The sequence below is a fragment of the Gekko japonicus genome, unplaced genomic scaffold (genome assembly GCF_001447785.1).
Source record: "Gekko japonicus isolate JY-2015 unplaced genomic scaffold, Gekko_japonicus_V1.1 scaffold1905, whole genome shotgun sequence".
Lineage (NCBI taxonomy): Eukaryota > Metazoa > Chordata > Lepidosauria > Squamata > Gekkonidae > Gekko > Gekko japonicus.
In genome coordinates, this window is record NW_015175418.1 from 346,768 (window position 1) to 369,922 (window position 23,155).

Genomic DNA, 23,155 nt, shown 5'->3' on the forward strand with positions numbered 1-23,155 from the left:
GAAACTGCGGAGGAAATCGGGCGAAGCCCCGAGTCAAAATGCAGCCCCGGAGCTTCGGGTGTGAAATTGACATGTTTGTGTCGGGGCAAACGGCGCTGTGCTGCGAGGCAGCTCTAGTGAGAAATCGCCCTGTGTGATCTCCAGCCCTCACCTGGAGATTTGCAACCATAGTTTCCCCCAACAGACAAGAAGAGCAAACTGTTTAGAATGTTGGAGGCAGGACTCAGGCAAAGCAGACAGTGGATAGGGAGACCCTCTGAATGACAGATCAGAGAGCGAACTCATTTTGGAGTGTGTTGGAATGTTCAGGGGAGTCCCTTGATCTCAGTTCCAAATCCAGATCTTGGGTAAAGATCTTGCAAGATCTCTGCTTGAGATCTTGGAAAGCAACTGACACCAGTGTTGACTGAAGATGAGTTAGCAAAAGGCATTTCCAGATGCTCAAACCGAGAACAGCCCGCCTGCTGCCTGGAGATTTCTGTAGCAGAAAAAGCTTCCAATGATGAATCAGTAAATTAACAAGGCGACCACTTGACATTCAAAAGCAATCATTAGCAGTTCCTCTTCTAAAGCCAGTGGAAGATGCCATTGCATTAAACTGGCTGGCTGGCACAGCAATAAAGTGAACCGAAAACTTTGTTATTGTCCCTTTCACTATTCTGCCCAAGACTGTCTGCTTCCATGACCTGCTTTAATTCCTGCCCCAATATAAAGGTCACTGGACATGATATGTTCAGATTGACATTAAGTAAAAGTAAAGGTAAAGGTTCCCTTGCTCGAAAGCCAGTCGAGTCCGACTCTAAGGTTGCGGTGCTCATCTCCGTTTCAAAGCCGAAGAGCCAGCGCTGTCCGAAGACATTCCCGTGGTCACATGGCCGGCATGACTAAACACTAAGGTGCACGGAACGTTGTTACCTTCCCACCAAAGTGGTACCTATTTATCTCCTTGCAATGTCTTGCTTTCGAACTGCTAGGTTGGCAGGAGCAGGAACTAGAGAAAGGAGCTCACTCCGTCATGCGGCACCCGGGTCTCGAACTGCTGAACTACTGACCTTCCACAGCCTGCAGTTCAGTGTCTTAACCACTTGAGCCACTGCAGCTCCTTGACATTAAGTACTTCATTACAATAAAGAGAGATTTCAATATGTCATTGAGACCCCTGCTACAAGCAACGGGGGCTTAACTCTGGCTAGGTGGTCCCACTTGCTGATTTCCAAAGGGTGCTGCAGAAGCCTCCAGAAACAATCTGCGGAGTTCAGAATATCCACTCAGCCTTGCCAGGCCAGATGCTTTCCAATAGCAAAGCTTTCTTGCTGGCCAGGGAGGCAAAGGCTGGCCAGCCTTTGTGGTATTCGGAGGTACCCAATATTTCTGAACATGGAGATCTGCTAACATGGCTAGTTGCCATTAACAAATATAAATGTCACAGTATATCAAAGTAGATAAATATTGTTCAAAGCGTCCTTTTCCAAGAATCATAAGAAGACGTTGACGAAATTCCCCGGAGTATGCTTCTGTTTCGTACTTTACTTCTTCTGAACATAGTCAGGTAAACAAAATTTGTGTCCTCCCATTATTCATTCATTATGGATTGCAATCATTCAGAGAAATATATTCAAGATGGTCCTCATCCATTGTTCTAAATAACTCTAAAAGACGAGCATTCTAACAGACCTCTGCAATCCATAATGAATGAATAATTGGAGGAACAATATCTGCTTTGATATATTGTGACATTTGTATGTGTTAATATATTTACACTTTGCAGTGCTCTGTGTGGCAGCTTTTTTGTATTTTTTGCAATAGTGTCTTGTAGCTGTGACCTTCGCTTTTTGTTAGTTGCCATTAACAGACATACACTCTCTGGATTTTCCAAATCCTTTCCCAAATCCACCTAGTAGCAGTCACGACATCTTGTGACCGTGAGTTCCACAAGTTCCAGTTCTCCTTGTGCATTGCCTGAAGAATGTCTTTGTTTTGTTTGCCCTGAACCAAGCACCAATTGCGTTTGTTAGCTGTGGGAGAGAAAGAACAACATTTCTGTCTGCCGACTACCCTCGCACTTTCCATGCCCTTCCTACTGCTGTGGTATCCTTTCTCAGATGGTCTGACTGGAATGAGACACAAAACAGCACGAGCCTCATGGTCATGTCCTGAAACATCCCCCTCCCGCTTCTGTGCTAAAGAAGATTCAGCCCAGCCAACTTGCCACCTCCCACCCCAACTTGCGTCTTTTAGTTTGCCCCAAATGAAAGGCTGCCTTGCACCCGTGTTGCCCTCTACCACCTCAGAGCGGCGCCCCGGATTCCGAGGGAGGCCACCCGCCAGAGAAGGGCCTAGAGACATCATTCTCCGGTTACTTCCTGGAGATATTCCCAGTCCCTTTTCTGAGGCTGAACATTCTTCTTTCCCGGCCCAAACTGCTTTCCCTCAGAGATGCGCAGCACAGCAAACTCACGTGTATATCCAGATACAGCCTGGGCAGGGTCTTCACGCACGGCTCCTGTAGTCAAAACAAAGAACATCACGGGTACTTTGGGTGGAAAGGCTTTCACACCCCCTATCTGTATCTCCACAGAGAAATGACTGTTTGTCGAAAAGAAAACAAGCCCTCACCACAGTTTCAAATTTCTGCAGATTCACGTAACTTTCTGTGATTTCCTTCCCCAACGACAACACCCTCGAGTAGCACGTCGGAGGAGCTGAGTGGATGAGCAGAAAGGCCCCGAACAGCCCTGTCAGCCCCAGCAGGCGCCTCATATTGGAGCAAGGGGCAGCGGACGAAATCCCACGGACTCTTGCCAAGGGAAAACGCTGGGTGGACTCACCTTTGTGCTCAGCCCACAACTTAAATAGGCTTCAGTGTGAATGAAAAAACTGCCGGGGGTGGTCCGGGGAGCTGCTGACTGCTGGTTTGAATTTCCTCCTGCTGAGCTGTGAGCCAAAACTGCAAGAATTTTTTTTTTAACCCTAAGGCAAAGCAAAAAAGGAGGAAATCTTACCAAACAAACACCACTGGAACACTTTATGCCCCAGAGAAAAGCCCAAGCAAACATCTTACAAAACACAGATGCTTCCTTGCTGAAAGGGGGACAATCGACAGGGGCTCCACAAAGTGCTACAGGCTGCAGTGCTTCCCTCAAAGCCTTGGCTGGATCCTCAGTCCTAAAGGAGTTGCTCTGCCATCCCTCTTTCCTACCCGGGGCAGTTAATTGTAGACTCAAGTCCAGCAGTCTCCCATTGTATTCTCCCCTTGAAGCTTCTCTGTTTGAGGACTGCCACTCGTAGGTCAGCTATGGAATGACCTGGATGAGGGAGGCTTCAAGGAGAGATTGCAATGTGAGACTGCTGAACTTGGCTTCATCCACTAATACGGAACAATGGACCATCCAGGGCTGAATAGGGATGTAGGATTCTTATCTCACTACAGATGCTAATTTCCTGCCCCCCAGCACCCGCCCTCTGCTTTAATCAAGCTGATTACATTGTTCATTGTACTTCTGCACCCTGAGTTCCTTCTCTGTAACCCCTTCCCACCTCCCGACTGGGGTATAAGATCACCATTCCATTTTGAATCTGATGAAGGTAACTCTGACTCTCCAAAGCTTCTGCTCCCACACTCTTGCTGGCCTCCAAGGGGTCCTAGACTTGGATCCTGCTGTTCTCCTGAAACCCACTGAGATGATCTAGTTAGAAAATGTTGCGGTTGCCTCTCCAGAGAACCTTTTCTTCCCAAATGGTGGCGCTTTCCACAGGTGCTTCCCCCCCCCCGGTGCAAGAAGCTCTTCTGCGCCATCGGCAGGAGGTGGGGCCTCGTGGCAGGGGAAGGCATTGCCCTCAGCAGAACCGATCCCGGAATCCAACCCACCGAGGGCGACGCCGGCCAGTTCTCGCTTCCGCTTTACAAAGGCAGCCACATCCCACCGACTCTAATGAGATGTAAATCTCAGTCGCAACACTGCTGAGAATCAACACAAAGCACCACTGTCCTTTTGCAAAGCAACTGATCCCGGTGCACAGAGTCAGTATTTATCCATCCCATTAACTCCCCAGGAGGCAAAGAGAATTGTTCACTTTTGTTGTGACATTGCCCTGAGTATGGCAAATCTCCATTTGTCGGAAGGTGCCTGTCTCTGTCAAAGGAAGACTTCCGCACTAGACCTTAACTCCTGGTTCAACCCTGTCCTCAAATTTACATTCTGCAGTACACGCACGTTCACCCCTGTAATTATCTCGGGGTATTTTTTGTTTCCACATTACATTGAGGTCACCCTGGTTTCTCCCCACACTTGTCCCGGGATAAACGGATGGTGTTATAATCAGGGACAAGTGCAAGGTATTGTGTCACAAGTTGAACTCCAATAAAACCAGGGATGAGCTCCAAGTGCAGAAAGGACCTTGACGGAAGGGGGCCATTGGCTCTTACTGAATGGAACTGAATTGCCCGCTTCAACCCCCAAAGTATCTTGAATCTAAAGCAGCAACACCATTTGGAAGCCCTTCTCCCTGAACTCGGTGGGACTCCCTTCTGTGGAAGCCTACTTGGCCTCATCCAGCATGCCTGCTTGAAACGGCCTTTTAATTTTCATCCAACCCCAAAACAAGCGCAGTCAACTTTCCTGCGGGTTTTGCTGGAATTGCTTGCGAAGGCTGATTGAGTGGGGGAGCTCAGGGGCACAGCAGAGAGGAAGGCTCCCCCCCCCCCCCCCCCCCTTTCTTTTTTGTCGCCTTTCATTTTCTGCCTCAGAGTGCCACATCATTGTTGCCTCAGCAAGATTGACTTCGTCCTCAGCAAATTCACTCAACAAGCAAATGTCAGCCGCACACTACAGGCATGGTGAATATTCTCGTCATAAGTAAGGGACTTGGTTCACTCTCCCCCCACCCCACAGAAAAAGTGTTCATTATGAATTCTAAATTAACTCTAAATTCACCAAACAGACCAGGGTACATAAATGTTACCGAGTGTGTGAGATGAGTCAGGACTCATGAGGCTTGGGTTCTTCTCATGAGGTTTGGGTTCTCCTCCGTTTCGGTGTGCGCGCGGCAGCCTCTGTTGCAAATCAGGACTGTGTCATATTTGGAGAAAGGGCTTTGGCCTGCTCCCTCTAGTTTTCAGGTTGCCAACCTCCACGAGGCACCTGGAGCTCTCCTGCTGTTACAATTGATCTCCAGGTGACCGGTTGCCCTGAAGAAAATGGCAGCTTTGGAGGGTGGTCTCTATGTCATTATATACCCTGCTGAGGACCCTCCTCAAACCCTGCTCACCCCAGGCTCCACCCCCCCCAGATCTCCATCCCAGAGCGGGCAACCCTGTCTATTTTTCATATCAGAAATGGCCCTGGGGGTGCTATTTGGCCTGTTTGGACACACATGGATCTCCTCAGTTGGCCAAATAGTTCCTCTAAGGCCATTTCAGGTGAGAGAAATGGCTCCCGGGGGGGGGGACACACGATGAAGCCCCTTCTCGAAGTATGCAACGATACCAATCTGAATTGGACACCAGCTACAAGGGAGCTGATGAGAACACATAACTCACATCTGACTGTACAGAGAAGTGTGGATCCCAGACCCAAACTGTGTCATCTGTAATGTACGGATTTGCCTGAGCTTGGTGTGCAGCTGCATTTTACTTGGTAGTGTTAGTTCCAGGAGGAAATGGTTAGGATGGTGGGGCTGGGCAGAAAGTGGACCATCATGGCTTGGAAGTACTCTGACTGAAGGCAGTAATTAGTATTTTGAGGGTGTATCAGAACTCTTTGCACATCACATTTGAAAGATGTCGACCTACAGATTTTTTTCTTAAAGTAAGCTAAACAAATATGAATGTGACAGAGAGAGATGTTGGTGAAAGATGTGCTATCAGATGGGTTTACTTCTCACACAGCCTGAATCGACTGCAGCTCCCTTTTAAAAATACACCTGGTGACAAACACAAGCTTGTTGCTATGCAATGTGTCGAGCGTCTCTGGAGATGTCCCAAGTGTGCACTGATGAACATTTGGAGGGAGTGGGTGGGGTTGTTCCTCCTCTTCTCACCCCTGAACATTATGTCTGAGAGGTCCCCCAATCTCAGCAGAGCCAGAAAATGTATGGCAGAGGAGGGTGGGAGGCAGCCCATGGGTCACGTAACGGGATTTTTGTGAACAGCATGGATATGAGGAGTCTCCCCTTCCCTGGTTACCTACGGACACTCCAGGGGAGGGGGGCGTTGAGGACTGGTGGTGCCACGTTAGGGATGCCTGGCTAATCCTCCAACAGACTTTGGACAAGGCTAAGGCTGCCTATAAAGCTCAGGTGGGCCGTAAACGTCTCCCAGCTTGGGAGGTGCAGGTTGGGGACAGGGTGCATGTCTCTTGAACTTGAAGCTCTTACAACCTAGCTGTAAATTGGGTTGGAAATACATTGGCCCTTTTTCTGTAATAAGGAAGATCAATGGGTGTGAATCATCACTTGGGTGTCAATGCCTCTGATTCTCCCGCTCACCCCTGAACCGTTAAACAGTTCCCCACGTTTTGTCTTCATTGCTTACTGGCCTCTACGTGTCAGGGGGTCTTGTATGAACCACTATATTTACTATTGCCATTTTGTATGCATCATTCCTGACTCAATGATTCCAAGCCGACTTCATCTTACTCTGATCAATAAAGCTGAATCTAGTTAAGAACCTGCTGTTGATACTGAGTCATTGAAGTACCTGACATTGACCTACATCCTGTGGGTAGGATGCCATAAGAGAAGAAGTACTTGGGACTCCGGAAGGGAGAAGGCAGCAAAAACGGCTTTCCAGCCTCTAACCTCAGGGGCACTTGACGGGCTTCGGTGAGGCACAAGTGCCCTCGTGGTGGGGCAACTGGCTGTGCTGCTTCCATGCCCAAGTCGTGATGCCACCCACAGACTGGAACTGACAACCTATTTGTTTACCTTTTCCCGGAACACAAATACAAACTTTAAAGGAGAAAAATAAGGGTCTCATGATTTAACTGATGACATTTTTAAGATGCCTGGACTTGTTTGCTTTTCATTTTCCAGGAAAAAAATGAAAACAAAATATTTTTTTTAAATATGAAAGGACTTTCTGTTTGGAGACAAATTCCTCTTGGGGTGAAAAAGTCTAGTGACACACCAGACAGATTTCCCTATTATCCCCTACCAGTGGACAAATTACATAAGTAAAAACCTGGTTTTTAATGAATGAGCTTATTTAAAAATAGCCCAGTGGCCACAAGAGACACTTCATGAAATGCAGCCCTGATTGCAGTCAAAAAAAGGAAAACATCCGCGGACAGAGCAGTCTTGTGCATTGAGGAAATGGCCAGTGGGGTCCTTGCAGCGGCCTGTGAGTGAAACAACAAAAGTGCCTCTTGGAAAGCCAGACAGCAGCTCTGAGCTCTTTTAGCAAAGCTTTAGCAAGGTTGGGTCTCCCTCATCACACAAGGTTTCAAGCCAAATTTGGATTCATTGAATTATTATATCACAGATTGTCTTATCCCAGAGAATGAGGGAGGAGGGTAACAAAAGCAGAAAGAGGCTTATGTCTTTTCCAGCCCCCTGCCCTTCAAATACTTCAAGAGAGCAATCATGTCTCACCTCAACCTCATCTCCAGACTAAACATTCCCAGTTCCTTCAGCCTTGGTCTCCAGACCCCCGATCATCCTTATCACTCTTCTTTGCACCTACTCCATTCTGTCCACATCCTTTTTGAAGTGAGGCCTCCAGAACTGCACACAATACTCCAGTATACAATATAATTTCCTTGGGATGCTCCCATGTATCTAGAGACCCCAACCTTGTTGTTGACTGGCCTGGTTTTCCTTCTATTGAGACTGGACTTAGGACAAAATGCCATGAATTTTGTGGTGAAACATTTGATAGTCCAACATGGTATATTTGACAGCCACACTCACTTGTGAACTACACACACTATCTTAGCCAAAAGGCCAAGAAGTGATCACATGTGAACTGAATGCCCAACTTGTTTACCCGTCCAAAGACCACATTCAATAGCTGTTGAAAAGCTTTGCAGCCACACAATAGCTGAGTTGTGAAATTTCATTTCTTTGCCTTGTGGAGCTTTTTGCACCTGTGCAGTAGATGAGATTCTCCTTCCCGGGGGTATTTTGGGTGATTGGGCAGGTCAGAGGTGTCGAACTCATTTGTTATGAAGGCCAGATCTGACATAAATTTCACTTTGTTGGGCCAGGCCACATGTGCCATAAAACGTAATGCCAGGTGCCGGAGATATAAACTGTATAAAGGACAGCAGCTCACAAGCTCCGAGTTGTTGTATCCTCACTACAAGGCCCCTTGGGCTGGGAAGAGGGTGCAAAGGAAAACCCACATGGGCGGACTGGAGGAGAGCCAGAGGAGCAGCACTGGGCAGATGCTCCCAGGCTGCTTGACAGCTAGAGACCAGGTTGTTCCGCCATGCCCCTCTTGTGTCCTTTTTTACAATGATTGATAAATCTGGCCTTATTCCTGATGCATGGTTAAATGCAATTGTGGTCCCAATTACAAAAAAGGGGGTTGCTCAATTCCTTCCAACTATAGACCGATCAGCCTGCTTTCCATTATGGGCAAACTGTCTGCCAAACATTTACTATCTAAGCTGACTATATGGATGACAGGACGGAGAGTCTTAGGCCCGGAACAGCTGGGATTCTGTAAAAAGAAAACCACTTTAGACCACTGTATTGTATTAGAGCACCTGATTTATACATATGTTAAAAGAAGCAATGTAAAATTATACGCTGCCTTCATAGATCTTAAAGGGGCATTCAATTCAATCGACAGGGAACTCCTCTGGGCTAAACTTCAACAACTAAACATAGATAAGAGACTCCTTAACCTTGTAAAATAGCTATACACATCAACAAAATGTCAAATCAAATGTTCACTGACAGGGAAATTAGCTTCAAAAATCCCGTCAAATAAAGGAGTCAAACAAGGCTGTATATTAGCACCCTTTCTACTTAACCTGTTCCTTAATGATCTCTCCCCTTACATCAAAGCTGTTGATTGTCATGCTCCTAAACTGGGTTCTGTCCATGTCCCTCTACTATTATATGCGGATGACATGGTACTATTGTCCCGCTCCAGAGTTGGTTTAAAGCGCTCACTAAATTACTTTTAAACCATGAAAAATCCAAAATACTTGTATTTTCCAAAACTTGGAAACCATTCAAATGGACAATTGGAGGGAAACCAATTGAACAAGTTAAAAATTTTAGACACTTAGGTCTGCACTTCCAGTATAATGCATCTTGATCTGTGCAGCATAATTCAGCAATAAATATGGCCAACATAAATGCTTCTGCCATTTCCCGATTTTCCCGATTTTCTACACCAGAGGCAATCAATTCATACCAGCTGCATTAAAAGTCTTCAAGGCCAAAGTATGGTATTCCAATATGGATAAGTGCAGTTAATGGCACAATAGAATGTGTTCAATATAAATTTCTTCAAAAGATTATGGGAATGCCGTGCTATGTACCTTATGCAGCCTTTTGTTTAGAAACTGGGTTAAATTCTGTGGAATCTGGTGCGTGGCTTAGGACAGTAAAATATTGGCTGCATTTACATTACAATGTAGACCAAGGGAGCCCTACACAACAAATGCTAACAGAGTCAAACATGCCTAGCTGGCTATCACACATTGAGAACAAAATAACTTCCATGGGCATCCCATTGGACTCACTGTTTATGCTCCCTTTTATGGGTGCTTTTCAGATGATTAAACGCAGAGTCCTTGACATTAAAACACAAAGGCTATACAGCTTAGCCAACAAATCTTGCTCCCCTCTGAACTTTGAGATTCCTCTCACGGTTGGCACAGGGCCTTTTCTCTAGCAAGATTCAATGCAATACCATCAGCAATCTTGGATGGGAGATATAATAATATAGTATGTACGGCTAGACTTTGCCATTGTAACTCTGGATGTATTGAGACAGTTTCATATATGTTTGCATTGTCAGTTTTATGTAGATATACATTTTAGATATTTACCTGAAATATCAGTGGAGGTAGCCATGTTTTTACAATCAGCTATAAAGCTACGTTGGCAGCGCATTTCTAGTTTGGTTTTAATGAACGTAACGTTTACAATGTTAGCTCTTTTTACCTTGTTGAATTTTGGAAATTTTACTATTTGGCCATTGTAATTTATTTTTCTGGTTTTATATTGCTGGCTAATCGCTGTTACAATAAAATTCATTCATATAAAGCTACGACAGGAAAAACTACCAAAATGAACAACACTTTGTAACAAATGGTTTTATGTAAGATTATGCAATCTTATGTAGTCTGCAAAATGCTTGGTTTTTATATGTATGGTTTTATATGTATATTTCTCTTTTACAGTAATCCTCTTTTAAGGTATTGTTTTATGCCAATAAAGGCTAAGCCACAATCAGAGTGGCTCTACCCACTTCCCCTGATCAGTCTCCTGTTCCCTCCCTTGTACTAGATGCTTGCAGGCCACATAAAAGCCCTGGACGGGCCAGTTCCGGCCCCGGGGCCTTATGTTTGACACCTCTGGGCCAGGTCATTAAATGAAGTGAAGGGGGAGCTGCACCACCCATAAGATGACATAAACATGGGCGTGCATGAAATAACTCTGATAATTTAGGTTTGAACACCAAAAGGTAAATGTTTTGTGACTGTTATAGGTTAATTTATTCAATTGCTTACTATTTATATGATTGACATCCAAGCAGGGTATTGACACAAGAGGTGTTTTTTTTGGGGGGGGGGAGTAGGATGATGTCTACCAACTCCAAGAATGCACATATGTGAAACACTGTGCACAGGTCTTTACTGTATGGTACTGTCAGAATACTTGCAAAGTAATCTGGTGAACTGGCTCAAACTGCTCACAAACAGTAAACTGATCGACAGATAGTTGGCTCCCTGTTGTCAGCTATGCTGCCATGATTGCTGCTATGCTGCTATGCTGCCTAATTGGCCAGTGCTGGGTGTGTGTGTGCATACCAATACCCTATATCCTATTATTGCACATATGTGAAACACTGTGCACAGGTCTTTATCATATGGTACTGTCAGAATACTTGCAAAGTAACCTGGTGAACTGGCTCAAACTGCTCATAAACAGTAAACTGATCAACAGATAGTTGGCTCCCTGTTTGCAACCAACAAAAGGTGGTAAGCTAAACTGGAGGGTGTTTGAACATCCCTAACTGCAATGGGGGCCAGCCATTTTACCATTAGATATAATTATTGCAGCATAAGCTTTCATGGACTACAGCCCATCTGATCAGATGCACAAAGTATATCCTCAGTTGGCAGATACAAAAATATTTATTTATTTATTTATTTATTTTATTTCTTCACATTTATACTCCACCCTTCCCAATAGCGGGCTCAGGGTGGGTAACAACATGTCATTTATACAAAATAGTTAATGTGATAACATTAACATTTAAAACACTTGGAATTCACTGCCACTGGAGGTGGTGGCGGCTACAAGCATGGACGGCTTCAAAAGGGAATTAGATAAGCATATGGAGCAGAGGTCCATCAGTGGCTATTAGCCACAAGGTATAGATAGGGGCTCTGAGGCAAGTGATGCTCTGTCTTCTTGGTGCTTGGGGGGGTCAACAGTGGGAGGGCTTCTAATGTCCTGGCCCCACTGGTGGACCTCCTGATGGCACTGGTATTTCTGGCCACTGTGTGACACAGAGTGTTGGACTGGATGGGCCTTTGGCCTGATCCAACATTGGCGTCTCTTATGTTCTTATGTTCTTAACATCATCATAATTATTAAAATGGTGGTCACAGCTAATAACAAGAATTTTTTTCTCGTTGTGTGAGGTTCCTGGCCAGAAACTCACACAAGGTTCTGGCCAGGTGGTCCTTCAGATATGTTGGTCCCAGGCTGTACAAGGCTTTAAAGGTTATTACCAACACCTTTAAGCGGATCCGGAACTCTACTGGTAAGCAATGAAATTAGCAGAGTACCTGCCAAACATGAGCCCATATATGTGTTGCTGTTAGCAGGTACGCCTCTGCATTTTGCACCAGCTGTAATTGCACCAGCCAGGTCCTGTAACGAACTGAATAATTCTAAACAATTGGGCCGGGCGTGAGCTCGCAGACGCAATTGAGGCTGCATAGAAATCCTTCTTTGCAGCCTTCACAGCCATCTCATAGGCTTTCATAAGCTTCCTATAGGATAAGCTGGTTAAGTGTGGGCTGGATGGTGCAACCATTGGATGGATTCATGGTTGGTTGAAAAATCATACCCAACGAGTGATCGTTAATGGCTCTGCGTCTACGTGGAGGGAAGTCTCCAGTGGAGTGCCACAAGGCTCGGTCCTTGGCCCGGTGTTGTTCAATGTTTTTATAAATGGCCTGGAGGAAGACATAGAGGGGATGCTTATCAAATTTGCAGATGACACGAAGCTAGGTGGGATTGCTAATTCTGAAGAAGACAAAGTCAGGATTCAAAATGATCCAGATAGGCTGGAGCAGTGGGCTGAGACAAATAAAATGAATTTCAATAGAGATAAGTGCAAAGTCCTACACTTAGATACAAAAAAAAATCAAAGGCACAGATATCAAATGGGAGGGACTTGGCTTGACAGCAGCACGTGTGAAAGGGATCTAGGTGTTCTGGTTGATCACAAGCTAAACATGAACCTGCAGTGCGATGTGGCTGTAAAGAAAGCTAATGCAATCTTAGGATGCATTAACAGAAGCATTGTGTCCAGATCAAGGGAGGTGGTCGATCCGCTCTATTCTGCTAGGGTCAGGCCTCACCTGGAGTACTGTGTCCAGTTTTGGGCACCACATTTTAGGAAGGATGTTGACAAGCTCAAGCGTGTCCAGAAGAGGGCAACCAGGATGGTGAGAAGGTTGGAATCCACGTCTTATGAGGAAAGGCTGAAAGAGTTGGGTATGTTTAGCCTGGGAAAGAGAAGGCTTAGAGGGGACATGATTGCAGTCTTCAAGTATTTGAAGGGCTGTCATGTAGAAGACAGAGCAGATCTATTCTCTCTTGCTCCGGATTGCAAGACTAGATCTAATGGGTGGAAATGACAAGGGAGTCGTTACTGGCTAAATATCAGGAGAAACTTCCTAAATGTTAGAGTGGTTGAGCAGTGGAACAGTCTGCCTCGGGAGGTGGTGGATGCTCCTTTGCTGGACGTTTTCAAGCGGAGGCTGCACGACCATCTTCCGGGTATGTTGTAGGTACGTAGGGCTATCTTTCATTATACTTCTGTAGAGTGCAGGGGGTTGGACTAGATGACCTGCAAGGTCCCTTCCAACTCTAACATTCTATGATACTATGATTTGGAGGTGTGCGGAATCGAAACCAGTTCTCCAATTAGAGTCCACTACACCAAATGTATATCAATACTTCCATGTCTCTCAAAATCAATCCTCAAAATGATTGAATCTTAAGTGTTACAGGACAAATGCCTTTTAGTTAAATTCACAAAGGCAGGGATAGGTACATGGAATTTTTTAAAAAATTAGTAGTTGAACAGGGTCTACAATGTCATTGCTCTCATCTAATGCCAAAGAGGGAATTCAAAACTTTTTGCACTGACAATCAGTGGCATATGCAGCTCTTCTCCTAAATCTTCAACACGCCTGGTGATTGTAGACGCGGATAAACTGACACAACTAACACAAGATACCTTATCAGGACACATTTCCTCCATTACTTCAACCATGCACTTTTTAACAAATTCACCACTCTCAGCAATACATTTAGCAACACGATAGCTGGCCCTCATGGTACACAGGTTCTCCTCAACATGCTTTCTAAAACTATTTTGCTGCAAAAACATTGATTTTTAAAGAGAATTTATCTTGTTCACTCTCACCTCTCTTTGATATATTGAGTAGCTCTTGTGACAAAGTGTCTTTTAACATTGTACTCCTTTGTACTGAGCTTCAAGACAGATCAGGGAAACGGCTTTATCCTTGTTTAAAACAAAGAAGTAATCAGTACTCCATTTGTCATTAAAGACACGATGCTCATCTGTAATTTTTGTTTCTTTGAAACAGCACTTTCTTTTGCAGAAATCTTCTTACAGATTTTTTAGCAGAGCAACAGCTGCAGAGTTTCAATATTATCCTTGAATAAATAAAAATATGGGAAGTATAGTTTTGGGAATCTAACCGTTCCCTTTCCCATAATATCCACCCCACTCTAGCTGTTATTAGCTGGGGATTTTCATTTCAACTATGGGAAAGAAGAGAAGAGAAGAACCCTGCCTCTACAGCTCTCAGGAGGACTGGGCCACGTGCACAGGGCGAGGGAGGATGTTTTGAAAACGGATTGTGAATCTGGCCTACCAGGTGGCAGAGTTGCAACCCAAAGTACATTGAATACTATGAGATTTACTTCTTAATAAACACACTTCCTTGAGGTTTAAACCTTTAATTGTTGTATTGTTTTACGTGGTTTTAGGATTATTTAAATTGTCTATTTGTTGTTTTATTCCTTTTGTAAGCCGCCCTGAGCTGGCTTTGGCTGGGAGGGGGGGTATAAATCTGATAATAAATAAATAAATCAAATCTACACATGCTAATACTTTAAAAATTGGGGCCCTCCAAAAAAGGGCAGGTAGAGAGAAAGAGTGAATGAAAGGGCAGCCACCCACCTGGAGCAGAGGATATCGCTCCAAATCATATGCAGGGTGCATATCAGGGGTCATTTCGTAGAAAAAGAGGTGCAGGAGCTCATTAGCATGGCTCATTAGCATAACATATTTGCATATGCCACACCCCCTGACATCACCGGAAGTGTGTCAGAAGGCAACACCCACCGCTCAGGCTCCACTGGACTGTTTTGGATTGCTAGCTATTGGGGGGGGGAACGTGCAGATCTGTCCTCACAGAGGAGGGAGAGCTTGTACCTGAATAAAACTTGGTCTTAAAGGTGCCACTGGACTGTTTTGGATTGCTAGCTATGGGGAGGAGGGGAACGCACAGATCTGCCCTCACAGAGGAGGGAGAGCTTGTACCTGAAGGTGGGCTGGGGGGGGGGCTCTGCAACTGGCTGCTTCTTGCTCCTCGTGGCCTAACTGAGGGCTGCTGGGAGCAGGGGGTGTTGCTTGTTGCATGTGCCCGCCCCCTGGGCTCCTTACTGCCAGAGCTCCACTCCTGTGCACTCCCGCGAAAAATGACCCCTGGTGCATATTGTATACCCATCACTGCCTGCCAACCGACCCTTGATCATAAGGAGCAAAATGGCAGCTGGGGGGGGACTTTGCTGGAGGAAAATCTGGGAAGAGGAATCCCATCAGCTTCCCTGCCTTCCCTCCCAACCCAAGGGGCCACTCACCATCTCCTGCCGTCACAGATGCATGAGAAGACACCTAGCTGGAGTGGGGGGGAAGCAGTAGAAGCAAGGAGGGCAAGAAGTCAGAGCCACCAGCTCTTGTCGAGGAAGGAAAGATGCTTTTGCCTGCAGCAGCAGCCTCACCAGTAACCGCGGAAGCCACTTGGAGGAGCCTCGAGAAATGTTCAGTATGCAAATTATATGCCGGGTGCACAGACACATCACTGCCTGCCAGCCAGGCCTCAGTCATGAGGAGCCATATCTAGCCTCCAACATGGTAATGCATGGAGGGGTGTGTGAAAAAGCGGAGTGGTATGGGTACCTGAGCTGGGCTGGCTAGCAAAGCACCCCAGAATGGCCAAAATCCTAGTGTGTTTGTCAACTAGGCCTCTGCATAGTCCTGGCTGCCATGAAATTGGGAGGGGGTGACTCAGGAATGTCTACTTTCGATTCTGCTGGGCCTTCACTGGTTTTATTATCTCTGTGACTTTTGCTGTCTGACCTCGGGAGCCTGGTGTAGTCTTTCTCTTGGGAATTGTAGCCTGTTACTTTGGCGGGCTCCTACCTGTTGCCTGATGGGCTGGGGGCCATCAGAGGACCACCTTGAATAATGTATATCTACTTGCTTCGCATGCTTTTTCCCAGTTCTAACACAAAGTAGTTAAGATATCTACCTACTCTCAATGTGTCAATAAAATTTTACTTCTTTGAATGAAAGTTGTTGGGAATTGATTGCTGCAAGAGTCTGACATGTGGTGAATAAAACCAAGAGGGGGCTGACAGAAGGAACCATGGAGACCAGAAGAAATAATGTTGCTATTGTGTCTTTTTTGTTTGTTTGTTTTTTGCATGAAAGAGACAGGAAAACAGCAGTAGATGGCACCTCTTGAGGGACAGGAAGAACACTGTGGGTCTGAGGGAAAATGCCTTGAGGGTGATAGCAGCAAGCCAAGTAAGTTGGAGGGCTGCATAGAAAGAGCTTGGGGGCAACAGGTTGGGGACCCCTGCCATAAGGGGTCTATACTCCTCACAAGAGTCACTCAAGGTGGAATGGTCACAGCTGAGACACCAACTAAGATGCACCAATGCCCTTTGAGGATCAACAGCCACATCAGCAGAAGAGAATAGACAGTTCCAATGGGAATGGGGGTACAAAAATCCCCAAAGGGTAGCTACTGGACAGCAGCACTAGTGGAAGGTGACGCTGGCGGAGGATCATTCATAGACAATGGCAACAGACATACAGTTAACGCTGGTTAGTACAGCACAGAAGAAGGCAATGGTAAACTACTTCTGAACCTTACCTTGAAAACCCTATGATGTTTCCGGTTGATGGTGGCATGCTAGACAGATGCATCTCCTGGACCTCCTGGGGATGAGGTCTGTGCACGGCAGGAAGGAGGGGGAGCGCTGGCCCGCTATCCCCCCAGGGAGCCTGGCGGAAGGCTCCTAGCCAGGGGACTTATGAGGAGTCGCCTCTTCGCCTACGCATTGTGGGTGAATAGAGGCGCACCTCCGTCCCAATGGTCCTTCCTTCGCAGTGCCTGAATGGGACCTAGTGACGCTGACCGGGGCAAGCGTAGAAGATCGAGCAGATGAAATGAAGCAAAGTGGGGTCGGAAGACCAGATATGAACGTGAGTCTGACTGAGCAAAATGACGGTTCAAGAGAAAAAGAAAGCTCCCTACCCCATGTTGAAAAACGGAAAGTGAAGCAGGCGAGGGAGGGACGCCTCCTAGCTGCATGAACTTTTGAGTGAATCGAGGGGGGGGGAGCGTAAGAGAAGGAATGCATAACTGTTAAGAAATACTTACCAAGGTGAGTTCAGGCATTTGAGCGCATATTCAGAGACTTTCAAAAGATTTCTCAAAGTAAAGAACTGAGAAAGATGGCAAGGAAGAGTACAGAGAAAGAGAAACTTTCAAAATCGAAACTAACGGAGAGCCCTAAACTGGAAGGAGCTAACGAGCTGGCAAAGACTTTGGCAGAATCCATGCACCGTCTACTGGACCAAATGAGTAACCTCAAGGATCAGATGTCGAAAATGACTCAGTGCATCACCACACAGCAGACACAGATAACCGAGACACTTAAAATGATGAATGAAACGGCTGAAAAGGTGAAAGAAGTGGACGCCACTGCACAAAAGGTGAAAAAGAAAGTTCAAAAGCTGGAAAAGAAGCAAGTTTCTCCGGAAGATCAACTGCTACAATTACAAATGGAAAAAGCTAATATGATCCTTCGCTTCCAGGGCTCGCCAGAGACAAAGGGAGAGAATCTTAAGGAACTAATGAGTGAAGTATTGGCCCCAGTGACAGATATGAAGGCGGAACTCTTGTTAAATGAAATGGATGTGACCTATAGGTCATATTCAGGATATATAAAGAAAAACAATCTGCCTGGGGAAATTGTGGTAAGATTCTCGAAGAGACATGTGAGGGATACAATCCTGAAAGCAGTATCTGGAGCACCCCTGAAAGTGGGGGAGAATACCATCAGGACGTTAAAAGACATTCCATTTGAAATAAGACAAAGGAGAAAGAAATATAAAGAATTAATTCTTTTTCTACAGACAAATGCAATTGGATATAGATGGTTAACTCCAGAAGTCATAATCTCCAAAATCAAGGATAAAAAAGAAAAGATTGACTCTGTCCAGAAAGCACGGGAATTTTTAAGAGTCCAGATGGGAGGGCCAGGGAAGGAAGGAGAAAAAGGGGAGGACAGTAAGTCTAATGGCGAGCTGGACTCGGAAACCTCAGGGGAGGATTCTCTATCAGAGAAAGGGGCGGCAGCCCCTAAAAGTCCCTATAAGCTTTGGAAGACACTAGGCAAGGAGAAGTAAAGGCTGAAGGACTCTCAATTTTGCCTTTAAAAATGTTGAAGTGAAGTTAAACTTAAGATTTGAAAAAGATAATGTTAAACTTGACTCAGTTAATAGTAAGATTAACGGGATTAAGACTAAATGTATGGTTAAACTGGTGGGATGATCTCCTCTCTTGGGTTTTTAGTCAGTAGTGGGTATCTTTCTTTATCCTATAAATGAAGTTCCCCCTCCCATTTTCTGTTGTAGTGTTATAAAAATGCAATAAAAAATCCCCTCCAGGGGCTTAAAAAAAAAGAAAGAAAAGAAAACCCTATGATGAGACAATCCAAAATGAAAAAAGGTATAGTGCTGGAAGATGGAACCTCCAGGTCAGATAGCACTCAGTCATCTACTGGGGAAGAGCTGAGGACAACTACGACTAGCACTATTCTTAATTAGAGTCCAGTGGCACCTTTAAAACCAACAAAGGTTTATTCAAGGTATGAGCTTTCATGTGCATGCACACTTTTTCAAAGTTCATACACGGAATAAACCTTTGTTGGTCTTACAAATGCCTCTGTACTCTAAATTTGTTCTACTGCTTCAGACCAACACAACTGACCACCTGGAACTATTATTAAGACACAATTGGACTGAAGCCGAAAAGACGTTCAGTGTTGATGTGAATGGATTACAAAAGGAAAGTCCAAAGCTGTTTGATGCATATAATAGGAACATGTAATGTGAGAAGTATGAATCAAAGTAAGCTCAGAATCATAAAAAGAGAAAGGGAACGTTTAAACATTGCAGTCCTGTGAGAGAGTGAACTAAAGTGGACTGAATTGGGATATTTTTCAGTCAGAAAATTACATAGTGTTTTACTTGGGGAATGACAAACACAGAAGGAATGGAGTTGATCTAATAGTGAGATGAAATGTACCCCCCGGCAGTCAGGGGCTATAATGCAAAGTCTGACTGAATAATATCAACCAGACTTCATGGAAAGTCTACCAATATAACCATCATTCAAGTTTATGCCCCAACTCCAGATGCTGAGGAAGAAGACATTGAAAGCTTTTATGAAAGTGTCCAGGAAGGAATTGACTGCACACCTAAACAAGATGTGCTGATAATCATAGGTGAGTGGAGCACAAAAGTAGGAAATAAAACAGAATCAAGTAATGAAGCAGGAGAGTGAGTCATAGAATTCTGTGAAGACAACAAGTTGTTCATTGCAAAAACCCATGCTTCAGGTAGCCAAAACAGACAACTGCATATGCGGGCATAACCAGACGGCCAATATAGAAATCAAATAAATTACATCATTGGAAGCAGAAGATGAAGAAGCTCTATTCTCTCTGCTGAAACAAGACCAGCAGCTGTTTTTGGTACAGATCACAAACTGTTAATATTGAAAATTAGAATAAAGCTGAAGAAAAATACCAAAACAGTCATAATGCCAAAATACCATCTAAGCAACATTCCCGAAGAGTTTGAACTCTCTTAAGTTCAAGTGAACATCAACCAGAAGAACTATGGGTTGAAACCAGAGATATTATCAAGGAAGAATGTGCAAAGATTATTCCTGTAGCCAAAGGAAAAGAAAAGCCTCAATGGATGTCTGATAAAACTTCTAAAATTGCTAAAGATAGACGAGAAGCAATAGTACAAGGTGACAGAAGCCAAATCAAAAACCTACCTGCAGTGTTCCAGCGGCTCACCCGTAGAGACAAAGAGAACGATTATAATGACCAATGTAAAGAAACAGAAGAGAACAACAACAAAAAGGCAAAAAAGCAATCTGTTTCCCAAGATCCAATAAATCAATGGGAAATTTGAAACACAGTTAGGCACGCTGAAAGATCAACATGGAAATGCATTAACTGAGCAGGATAAAATAAAGAAAAAATGGGAACAACACACTGAAGAGCTGTACAGAGGACATGAAAGGATGACAGATTCCTTCCAAGAAGCATCTTTTGAAGCAGAACCTACAGTTTTAGAAAGTGAAGTTATAACACATGTTAAAGTGTAGGTATCTTGTTCAGCTGCGTGGGCACATTCCTCAGAGAAAAGGCAGCAGCCAAAGCACACACAAATGGGAAAGCCAAAGTGAGAATTTGGAGCTCTAATGCAAAACAAATCTGGCCCGAAGGTCTAATAGCCAGAAAACAGAGAACTGATTGTGCTCTTAGACCTTTTGATAGATCGAGTCAATGGAGGCAAGCGCTGCCTGAGCAGGAGGCATTTACCGTGTCTGCTTCCGTACCGGCTGACTCAGGGTCAAAGACAAACTCCTCATTATGCCTTGCTTTTTTATTCAGAGATGATGCTGACATGGGAAGTGCAACTTATTTGGGGATCGTGCTAAGAACTGTGGCGTCTTTTTCTATTAAGATAAGTGCAGCCGTTTCCATCAGAAGTTTGAAAATTAGGATTTTAATTATTTTGAATGCTATTTTTAAAGGTTTTTTTTAAAAAAGCAGCATTCATAACACTGTTATTCTAGCCCCTTTCTTTGTGGCATATAGAAAAAAGCATATCTCCTCAATGAGAATCACTTTTTTTAACCAATGAAAGCTGGAAAGTCATATTTTGAGTTTCCAGACACATATTTGAGAACCTGACACATATTCTGGTATAATGAGGCAATATCTGCGGAAGGCCTGGGCCTCTCTGCCCTGCTATTGGCCCTCCAGAGGAACTGGTTGGCCCCTGTGTGAGACAGGAGGCTGGACTAGATGGACCCTCACTGGTCTGATCCAGCGGGGCTCTTTGCCCTGCTGTCTCAGAGGAGGGCATCGGCCTCTCTGCCCTGCTGTTGGCCCTCCAGAGGAACTGGTTGGCCACTGTCTGAGACAGGATGCTGGACTAGATGGACCATTGGTCTGATCCAGCAGGGCTCTTCTTGTGTTCCTATGCTATTAAATTGGCAATTAAAAACACAACATTCAGGGGAAACCTGGAGCATGGAAGTTGCAGCAGCTACTGGGAAACTATACAAGCTTGTCTCCATGTGGAAAACACCAGTTACAGCAGTTTGTACAAGTCACTTCTTACCTCAAGCAAACAGGCACCACAGATACAGAGTTACCTCTTGTATTTTGTCCCCTTTTGGCCCTGCTGGTTAACATTTTTTTCCTGTACTCCTGTATACACCTCAGAACTGCGGAGGATGAAGCGGGAGCTAAGACAGCTAGAGCGGAGGTGGTGGCATGACCGTGACAAAGTGTCATGAACACAGAATCATAGAATGTTAGAGTTGGAAGGGACCTTGCAGGTCATCTAGTCCAACCCCCTGCACTCTGAAGGAGCATACTGAGAGATAGCCCTACATACCTACAACATAACCGAAAGAGGGTCGTCCAGCCTCCGCTTGAAAACGTCCAGCGAAGGAGCATCCACCACCTCCCGAGGCAGACTGTTCCACTGCTCAACCACTCTAACAGTTAGGAAGTTTCTCCTGATATTTAGCCAGTAACGACTCCCTTGTCATTTCCACCCATTAGATCTAGTCTTGCAATCCGGAGCAAGAGAGAATAGATCTGCTCTGTCTTCTACATGACAGCCCTTCAAATACTTGAAGACTGCAATCATGTCCCCTCTAAGCCTTCTCTTTCCCAGGCTAAACATACCCAACTCTTTCAGCCTTTCCTCATAAGTCTTGGATTCTAGCCCTCTCACCATCCTGGTTGCCCTCTTCTGGACACGCTCGAGCTTGTCAACATCCTTCCTAAAATGTGGTGCCCAAAACTGGACACAGTACTCCAGGTGAGGCCTGACCCTAGCAGAATAGAGCGGAACTACCACCTCCCGTGATCTGGACACAATGCTTCTGTTAATGCATCCTAAGATTGCATTAGCTTTCTTCACATCTACATCGCACTGCAGGCTCATGTTTAGCTTGTGATCAACCAGAACACCTAGATCCCTTTTGCATGTGCTGCTGTCAAGCCAAGTCCCTCCCATTCTATATCTATGCCTTTGATTTTTTGTACCTAAGTGTGGAACTTTGCATTTATCTCTATTGAAATTCATTTTATTTGTCTCAGCCCACTGTTCCAGCCTATCTAAATCATTTTGAATCCTGACTCTGTCTTCTTCAGAATTAGCAATCCCACCCAGCTTCGTGTCATCTGCAAATTTGATAAGCATCCCCTCTATTCAACCAACCATGAATCCATCCAACGGTTACACCATCCAGCCCACACTTAACCAGCTTATCCTATAGGACGCTTATGAAAGCCTATGAAATGGCTGTGAAGGCTGCAAAGAAGGATTTCTATGCAGCCTCAATTGCGTCTGTGAGCTCACGCCCGGCCCAATTGTTTAGAATTGTTCAGTCCGTTACAACTCTGCCACAGGACAGATCAAATAGTAGGAAATCGGCCATTGGCTGCGAGGCATTTGCGAGCTATTTTGCGGACAAGATCATGACGCACCGCCAGGACCTCCCGACCACACTTGAGGCAGTAAGAGAACTGGAAGCCCGTTGTCCGTCTTCTGGTCCAATATTGGACCACTTCAATCGACTATCCCAGGAGGACGTCAACAGGATCCTGGCAGCGGTAAGGTCGACAACTTGCCTCCTCGACCCAGGCCCCTCCAGGTTGGTGAAAGCCTGTGGGGAGAGAGCATTCGGGCCCTCTGGGAGAGATTATCAACGTGTCCCTTTCTACTGGGACTTTCCCAGAGGCTTTGAAGGAGGCAGTAGTTTGTCCGCTCTTGGAAAAAACATCATTGAACCCTATGGTCCTAACCAACTACCGCCCAGTGTCGAACCTACCGTTCCTGGGCAAGGTAGTTGAAAGAGCGGTGGCTGAAGAACTCCAGGCCTTTCTGGATGACATTTCCATCCTTGATTCCTTCCAGTCTGGCTTCTGCCCTGGTCATGGGATGGAGACAGCTCTGGTCGCCCTTACAGATGACCTCCATAGGCATCTGGATCGAGGCAGATCGGTGCTGCTGTTACTATTAGATCTAACAGTGGCATTCAATATGGTCGGTTATGATCTATTGACCCACTGCCTTGCC

General features: G+C 45.2%; 1 protein-coding gene across 1 annotated transcript in view; it reads right to left on the reverse strand.

Annotated features, from left to right (window-relative positions):
• The window catches only part of CYTL1 (cytokine like 1), a 10,277-nt gene extending 7,494 nt beyond the window's left edge, over positions 1-2,783 (reverse strand). The window contains exons 1-2 of the mRNA XM_015425778.1: positions 2,617-2,783; positions 2,459-2,503 (exon numbers count right to left, since the gene is read on the reverse strand). Of these exons, the coding sequence (XP_015281264.1) occupies positions 2,459-2,503; positions 2,617-2,760 (189 nt within the window). The 5' untranslated portion in view covers positions 2,761-2,783. The remainder of the gene's footprint in view (positions 1-2,458; positions 2,504-2,616) is intronic.
• Between the last annotated feature and the right edge of the window lie 20,372 nt (positions 2,784-23,155).